This window comes from Epinephelus moara, chromosome 23 (genome assembly GCF_006386435.1).
Source record: "Epinephelus moara isolate mb chromosome 23, YSFRI_EMoa_1.0, whole genome shotgun sequence".
Lineage (NCBI taxonomy): Eukaryota > Metazoa > Chordata > Actinopteri > Perciformes > Serranidae > Epinephelus > Epinephelus moara.
In genome coordinates, this window is record NC_065528.1 from 3,534,028 (window position 1) to 3,543,157 (window position 9,130).

Below are 9,130 nucleotides of genomic sequence, written 5' to 3' on the forward strand. Positions count from 1 at the left end.
CGTCTGTGTGTCTGTGTGTCGAGGGTGTGAGCCGCAGCTTCAGCTGCTCAGGTAGAGAGGCTGTGTAGCCCGGTATGTTTTTTCGCTGATTCGGTTCTGCAGGTTCTCTGCTGGTACACTGGAGACGGGGATCAAGCAGTTTGTCTCACTCGGGATAGATTGTGCTTTTTTGGTTCATAATTTATGATTGGCGTGTGATTTATTCGCGTTTAGAGGGAATAAATTTCCGTTATAACGGAAACGTGGGCAGAGTTATCGATATAAAATACACAGACTAACTAACTAACTAACTGACTGACTAACATAAACAATTGAAAACTGAAAAAAATTAGCTTGCACCGTTAGCTCCGGTAAGGGAAAGCATGAGGGAAAGCTGCTGACCGGAAGTCAAGCACAAAAAAAAGGAAGTTGATCACTATTTACTTCCGTGTTTGAAAATAAGGTGGATAGCCACCTAAGTAAAGGCCCACCTAAAAAAAATCAATATGAGTTTAATAGCATGCTATATCTAGAATATCTTTTAGAGATCAATTGCCAGTTGTCTACTATTGTTGTTATTAGAAAAGCATCATGGGGATTCAGTCTATAACTAGCCAGCTATTTATGCTCAGTTCAGCAACATGAGGTACATCAGTAATGTAGAAACTTTAATTTCTGGCAGTCTGAGCAACAAACTACAACTTGCATTTTGTTGTGTAACCCTTTGTTGTAGAATGACAATAAATGAACCTTGAACCTTGGTTTGGTGAATGCTGGACTCACAAGTCAGTCTTTAGACGCTTTGCTTAACTAAAGACTGATGACTTTCTCCCTGATTTTGTGTTTAGATGGGCGGATACAATTTCAGAGTTTAAAAAAACTCCCTACGTTGCAGAGGGAGTTTTTTTTTACGTTGAGCTGGAACGTAGACTGCGAGGCAGGCCTTATCACCCAACATCAGTGTTGGACCTCACTTAAAAAAAAATAATGGTTATTATGGTTATTGTAAAAATGTGGAGCCTATACACCAAAAAAAAAAAAATACATTTTGGCAACTAAAATATGCATCAATCGTCTTCAGTCTAGCGCCCTTTCCTCTACATTTTGCCAAATCTCATTAGCAGAGGCTACAGTACAATAGGCTACAACAATAATAGTAATCATTTCACATCCATAAATGGTTAGTCATATACACAGCTGTTATTCATTTATTTATTCAATGCAGTGGTATCGGATCAGTACCGATACTCTGTATTGGCAAGTACAGGTATCTGAATCAATATTGGAATGTTTCTAGGTCATACAATATGAAAGCAACATAGTTTTGGTGATGTAGTGTAGATACCTATTGGGACTATTAAACATTATTTACAGTGTTGTTGAATTTCAACTCGCTACATTTTTCCAAAATATATATTTATATTATCTATCCTTTTTCAGAGTAATTCTCTGCTTTTGTTTCTAATTCTGCTCTTGGTGTCATTTGAAAACTTGAACATGTGAACAACAAAGTCACAGACTCATCATACTGTTTAAAGCTACACGATATTGCCAGGGACAGATTAAATAAGGAATGGTCAAAATTAATGCAGCAGAGACTGAGATATTCTGACGGGTACTCTACAAGGTCAAGCTCCAAAAAACAATAATTCCTACATATCCCATAATGCAATTAGCATGAACTTTCATTAGACTCTTCCTGCCTGGTTGTTGTTTGTTTGCTAGTAAGAATTTATAGTCCTGAAGTCCAAGCTGAGATAACCCGATGACATCATCAGGGTTATTTTCTCAGACATCAGAAAGCTCCTCCAGAGCCACAGAAGAAATTGTACTGTTACGGTGCACACAGGCTGAGTTGTATCCTCCATGGCTAGTGGTTATGCTGACATGTAGACATGTAGAATCGAGTACCTCTTTAAATTTGCATCATTTTCATTTTGCAAACCTCTGCTCTGCACAACAGTGCACAGCATGCAGCCAGAGCAGAGGATGCTCTCTCCTCAGTGTCTGTGCTTCAGGTTAGCCAGGTGTGTGTGTGTGTGTGTGTGTGTGTGTATGTGTGTGTGTGTGTGTGTGTGTGTGTGCAATGCAGAGGTGTACAGCTTGCAGGGAAACATGATTGAGCGTATGGCTGATGTCAAAGCAGTCATAAATGCACTACCATCATGAACTGGTGAGCAACCCCAAACACTGTCACCCCCCTCGATTTATAGGACCCTGCAAATCTCATTGGCCAAAACTGTCACATGCAATCCAATGGCCTCACAGCTCTGCTGCATGCATCCCAACCATGTGGCCTGCCATGTGCCTTCTTTCCCTCTGCACCAGAGGAGGACAGACAACAGGGAGCGGGGGGAGAGGAATTGGTTCATGTTTTTGACTGCTTCTCTCATGTGCACAAGAAACAGCAGAGTTCTTAACTGTTTGCATCACTGTTTTCACTCCACAGCATCATCTTGGTAAATTGACATTTAAATGTCAAACATTCACATCACCAGGATTTATTCAATTTCAATATTTTTATTCAATAACATTACCACTGTGTGCAGGAAGCTACAGAGTAACAGAGGAGAGGCCAGTTGCATGCTGATTTGCCTGCAAGGATATTAAGTTCAGATCAAGCGTTATTTGTTTTTGTCTATAAATTTGAGAGAACATTCCAGATCTTGCTGTGGCAAACTTATGAAAGCGAGTGTTCTTGGTGCTTGTGCCCAGGCTGATGTGATTCGTAGTTTTAGACCTGGTGAATCAGACGTCACTGATGATGAGCCTGAAAAATTAGCTTTGATGTCAGCCTACCGTGCCCTGGAAATATCTGAGTCTGTCTTTGATTTATTATAAGTAATATGTGAGATTGCGTGTGTTCTCTGGTAATTTTATGAGCTGGCCGTGATGCAGGTCCTGATGTTGGTTAATATGGGTATTTGTATTAAAACTATGTAATACACGGAATTTACAGAGTACATTTTGTTTGGAATCATTTACATGGCTGTTTTTTAATTACTTGTAAAGATTTGGGTGTAATGTTCATGTGTACAGTTCAGTTCCTGTGTTCAGTTATGAAACTGCCTCCAAACAGCAAATTGGATCAAACAATAAGCTTGTTTGACATCTAGGCAAGCACAACATATTGGTGAGATGTGGGAGATATGTGTATCAGCTTCTCTCCATACAGTACATCCCTGTCTGTGTGAATTCACAAAGGCATTTATGTGTAGTTATGTGTGCTAGTAACAACGTTTGACAGGGAAATTAAATGCATGTAATATAGCATGTATCCTTATACAATGGTTTGTATTATACCTTACGAAAATGCACATACAATGGTTCCTATGGTATCTAATGAATTAGCACCCCACAAATGCCATTGTCATGCTATGTACTTAATGTAAAATCATGTACTCAGCACAAAGTTACGTAGCCTAGGTTTAGGCAAATAAAGTCATGTAAGTTAGGTTTAGGAGAAGAAACATGGTTTGACATTTGTCATGTTTGAACTTCAAGTCAAGTTAAGTAGGTTCAATTTAGGCAAGTAAAGTTATGTAGGTTAGGTTTAGACAAGTCAAGTTAAGTAGGTTCAATTTAGGCAAGTAAAGTTATGTAGGTTAGGTTTAGACAAGTGAAGTTAAGTAGGTAAGGTTAAGGCGAGTGAAGTTGAGTAGATTAGGTTTAGGCATGTAAAGTTACATAGGATAGGTTAAGGCAAGTAATGTTACGTATGTTAGGTTTAGGCAAATGAAGTTAAGTAGGTTGGGCTAAGGAAAAGAAACGTGGTTGGACACTGTCATGTTCGAACTTCAAGCTAATCAGCTCCGATTTAGGCGAGTGAAGTTATGTAGGTTAGGTATAGACAGATGAAGTAATGTAGGTTAGGGTCAGACAAGTAAAGTTACGTAGGTTTGGTTTAGGAAAGTAAAGTCATGTAAGTTAGGGTTAGGAAAACAAACATGCTTGGTGTCCTCATGATACGTACTTAATGTCAAGTTACTTAGGTTAGGTTTAGGCAAATGAAGTCCACCACCTCAGCCTGCCTCCTTAACTAAAGTTTTGCTCTTTATACTGTGTCCTTATTCCCGTCAGTGCATTGGTCATGTGATTGCAGCCCCACTGATTACATGTTCGCGGTTACGTAGTACGAATTACTGGCTCATGATTTGTGTTTTATATAGTAATTCTGGTGCATTTGTTTAAGGTTTGCTCACGATATGGTTTTTAGCATCAAATATAATGCTAACAAAAGTAATATTATGATTGTTAGAAGTAAAGAAGACAGAAAATTAGAATTTCCTGAATTCCTCTTATTAGATATTGTTCTTAAAGTGTGTCATGAGATTATATATCACGGCCATTATATTATCAATGATTTATCTGATGATAAAGACATCCACAAACAGTGCCATAAGTTGTATGTGCATTTGAGCTAATATGCTTGCTCATAAATTCATCTTGTAATAAAATCTGACAAGCTGATCTTACTTTAAAAAAAAATCTAGGAAACTGCTTGCCTTGAAAAAAGTAAGTAAATAAATCTTTTAGTCTTAAGTTATGTTTACTTCATCAATAAGATTAGCTATTAGTCTTAAGTTATGTCATGATTATGTCATAAGGTCATGATTCTAGAATTGATGTCCAGTATTTAGTGCTTAGGTTTTTTTCAGTCTCAACCAAATCATGAGGGAAATATCTGCCTCTCTAGCAACTACATTTTCCTCTGTATTCCCCATAGTCACAGGCTTTATCTGGATTTTTCAATGAAAACAGATAAACTTAAACATGAAAACTGGGCACTGTAAAACCAGCACACGAGCTGAAAGAAAACTAAAAAGCTTTGTAAAACTCTGCTAATAATAATTATCCATTTATCTCTACAGGTGATAACTCACACAGTTATTTGATGAATTGTATGATGTTATTTGTGCAGCTGTAGTGTTTTAGTTGGCGAACTGTAAAATAATAAACAATAAAAAGAACTCCTTCTGCAGTTTATTTGAGATTTTTGAGAGAATTGCACTTTTCTTTCCACAGTCAGTCAGCCAGCATGAGAGGTACTGATTTCCAGAAGGGTCTGAACAAATCGTGTACATTTAACACGAGGCCCCTCTGGAAGTAATGGGAGGATGCAGCACAAATCTATGCTTGCAGGGCAAAACCTAAACAGGAAGCAGCACAGTCTGTTACACCCAGGAGAGTTTGGCTCTACTGCTGTCTCTCACAGTATCATGTAGCAGAATGTGTGCAGCAGTATGATACAGCAACATGCTGCATTCCACCTACTTACATCTGCATACACATATACAATGCATTCATGCGATTAAACCCATTGAGCATTATTCATTGCTTTAATAAAGTCTGTAGTGTATGCTTTCACTCAGTCATGCACCCATTGAACCCTATGACCCCTATTTTGGCCTGGTTTTCAAACTCCTTTCTGTCAGTCCAGTCACTAGAAGAAAATATTGGCATTGTACATTTCTGCAAACCACAAGTGCATTACATTAGTATGTTTCATACATATCATATCAATTCAGTTTCTAAAGTGACGTGGTATATGAGCTGTCTTTGTCATCTGGAGGTGGAGGGGGATGGTGGATGGCATGTCACCTAGGCGAAATGCCTGCAAAGCTGCAGACCAATGCAGACCACTTCTTTGAGACCAAAAAACAACAAAAAAGGTTTTTTTTAGCAAGTCACTACTGTGTTTCCAGTAGTAGTGACTTGCATCAAACATGGGTGTTTTGTAGAGACCCATCAGTGTTTTTCCAGCAGCTTTTTAGGCACCAAACATGGGTGTTTTGTAGCTACCTGTCACTATGTCTCAAGCAGCTTTTTAACCATTACAAGTGATTTTTTTTTCTGCTTTTCCTCCAGTGATGTCAAGGTAAACCAGGTTACCCGGTATTTTAAGCCACAATTTAATCTTTTTCTGATCACAACTATGTGTTTTTGTGCTTATACCTAACCACAGTGTTGAAATGTAAAGTTTCAATGTATCCACTACATAACTGTGTGCAAATGTGGTTTGCAGAGACATACAATGACAACATTTTTTGTGGGTTGCTTATTTCAATAATTTTAAACATGCTTAAACATAACTAAAGGCCTGGCCAATTCGAATGACACATTCAATGTATTTCAATAGAATTGCTGTGATCAGTGGATTTTCTAAAAGGGACGTCATGTTCAAGTTTGGTGCACTCTGACCCTGAATTTTCCCTCTTTAGTGGCTTGTTATTGAACACAGTGACGTGCAGTTGTGAATAAAGGAGGGTGGAGTTAACAGATACAGTAAGGATAACCCAGAGAAAATCAAGAAGCTGTTGTTGCTGACCAGCACCATCCTAGCCTGCTAGTTAGTGCTTAGTTCTCCAGCTTTACAGCAGTACATTAGCCCAGCATCACTAAACTTCTAGATTAGATCAAATACTTCTGCAAGGATGTAAGAATTAAGAATAAAAAACAGTAACTGTCCATCTTACTTAGTGTAGAAATCCATCACTCTAAAAAAGGATTCATGGGGTTAGTGGATAAGAGCATATAAATGGGGGGTTTAGGGCAGTAGTGTAAGGAAGTTATAATGGGCCTCAGTGCACATTACTATGACGGGCCCTCGTGCATGCAATCATGCATGTATTGTTTCAACACAAATAGAGACTTGACATTGGACAACATCTGCAACCATATTACCCAGAAATCATCATTGCATATCTGACAAAAAAAAAATCAAAGAAAGTAAGAAATTAATAATTTCATTGAATCACTTTATAGTTCATTAATATATTTTATAGCTTATGTAGAAAAAGAACATAATTTTGTTTTAGCTAGCTACTGACAATTTAAAAAAATAAAATAAAAGCAAAAGCCATTATGCAATTGGGTTTGCCTTTATGATGATATATATAGCTATTGGCACAATCTTTAAATTTAAAATATTGCCTTTTTTAAATCATCCTTTTTGAACACAGGTATATTTCCAAGGTAGCTATCTGAATCACATGCAGGGCCCACTCTCTCTACGGGCCCCTCCACCCCGAGAGCTCCAGTGCAATCCCATTGCCTGCACTGTCTACATGTACACCCCTGGTTTGGGGGTCCTCTGCCAGAAAAATATGAGCATCAAACATTTCCTGCATTCAGGTGAATTTTTATGCATCAATATGTGCATATGGTGGAAATTTATGGTGCAAATTCATGAATTTTGTCAAAATAAAAGTCCTCTGCTACTTTTGTAGGGGAGGTGAGGGGACAAATGCACATGTTCTAAATATTGAGTAGGACGTGTCCCCTAAGTGTCCCCTGAAATCTACACCTGTGGGTGCTCCTATGCTACTGAGATGCTCAACCAAAACAAAACAACAACAAAACAAAAATTTAATTCACATGTCAACAGTTCAACTCCCACTGTCCTTCTGCATGCTGCATCGAGCCCCAGCTGCCCACCAGCCGTCACATGACCGGACCCACCCAGCGCACAACAGGGCACCGCGCGGCAGCCGGCCTGCTGCAGAGCTGCGCAACGACACTCTGAAGCTAGATGTAAACACCAACTTCCATCTGCGTCTCATGGCGCGTGTTATGGTGGCTGATAAAGGCCAGCTTAGACGTGTAGGCTTACTGATGCACTATTAGGCATTCATAAATTTTTGTCTGCATCAGATTATGTAATGCATGATGGGATACTGCTTGTAAAAGCTTGATATTGGCCTATAAAATATAATTGTGTTGCACAAGCGCAATATAAACAGGGATGTTAGGTAACTGTGACCCACCCAGTGCTGTTAAATATAAAACACGACCTGATGTCCAACTTTCATGATGACTGTGGCCTGTGCGTTATTCAAAATGAACCCTATGACCGATAAAAGCTGCACATCTGCTGTCTCTGTGTTGTTATTTATATTCATATGAAACTTTGATAATCACAAGGGAAGCCTGCAATCACCGCTGCAGCAGAGAGATGCCAACAGCCAACAAATGTGAACGCACAGAGAGCAGCGTGCCCCGAAGATGACGCAGAGACTTGTTTACCTGACTTCGGGTAGGTGACGATCCATATGTCGCTACTTCTGAGGGAGAAGTTGGCGATCTCCTCCATCTTCCCTCTGCAGAAGGGCGGCAGCCGCACTCCATCAAACTCGAAGTATTTGCTCTCAAACTCAATCGGCGTGCTCGGCGTATCTGCCTCGCTCTCGGCCATCCTCGAAACCAGCCGCCAGTGCAAGAACAAGAAAACGCGCACACCCACGCGACCGTTTTTCCCCTTTTTTGAATTCAATCAGACGTGGAGATGATGATGATGATGATGGTGATGAGGTTGATTTGAAACGCCGCTGCTGTGAATGCTGCACGGCAGGCGGACGAGTTGACCTACAGCCAATCACGCGGGGGAGAAGTGATGTAATGCGCGCGCACAAGTCCCAGCATCAGGACCACTCTAGCCAAGCTCGAGGATGCGCGCGACCGCAGGGGAAGAATGTTCCCCAGCACATTACACAGAGCTCTGCTCCAGTACAACCTATGAGGCAGCTGTAATAATCCTATAATATTATTATGTCATAATCCTATGGTCTTACATACAGCCTACTCAATTACTATGTTGTCACATAAACTGTGTAGGCCTAAAATATTCTATTCTTTATTAATGGGTCTTATAAGTTTTTTTATAGTGTTTGTGAGTGCTTTTGACTTTAATATGCGATTAGATATTAGGCTACATACAGAGGTAATAATACTTTAAAGGGACAGTTCCCCTCTGCCCTCTCTCCATTACTATGGAACTAGATGGCACCCAGTATGTGGTGCTCAAAGCACTAAAAAAAATACACAGCAAAAAAAACTGAACAGCAATGTCTTTTTCCAGAAATCATGACCTACTACTCAAGATAATCTACAGACCTTGTTGTGAGCAGTTTCACGTAGGAACTACTTTCTCTCTTCTGCTGATACCCAAAGTAATGGTGTAGGCTACTGCAATTTCTGTGTGTGGTTTGTACAAGTGGTGTTGCCATACCCAGGCAGAAGTCATTGCTTGACTGCTGGGATACAATCAATGTCAAACACCGTACTGTACTTCTCTTTCAATTGTATTAGGCTCAAAAGTAAAATGTAAAATTGAGTGATACATAATATCACTGTTGTTGTTGATAGTATGTCA

General features: G+C 39.6%; 2 protein-coding genes across 4 annotated transcripts in view; one reads left to right on the forward strand and one right to left on the reverse strand.

Moving 5' to 3' along the window:
* sult4a1 (sulfotransferase family 4A, member 1) overlaps positions 1 to 8,294 on the reverse strand; it is a 47,880-nt gene extending 39,586 nt beyond the window's left edge. For all 3 annotated transcript variants that reach the window (XR_007569346.1, XM_050036096.1, XM_050036097.1), the window contains exon 1: positions 8,005 to 8,294. Coding sequence is in view for 2 of the 3 variants with exons in the window: in XM_050036096.1 (XP_049892053.1) it covers positions 8,005 to 8,173 (169 nt within the window). In the remaining variant the exon portion in view is untranslated. The remainder of the gene's footprint in view (positions 1 to 8,004) is intronic.
* The window catches only part of scube1 (signal peptide, CUB domain, EGF-like 1), a 647,001-nt gene that overhangs the window by 535,431 nt on the left and 102,440 nt on the right, over positions 1 to 9,130 (forward strand). The window lies entirely within an intron of this gene.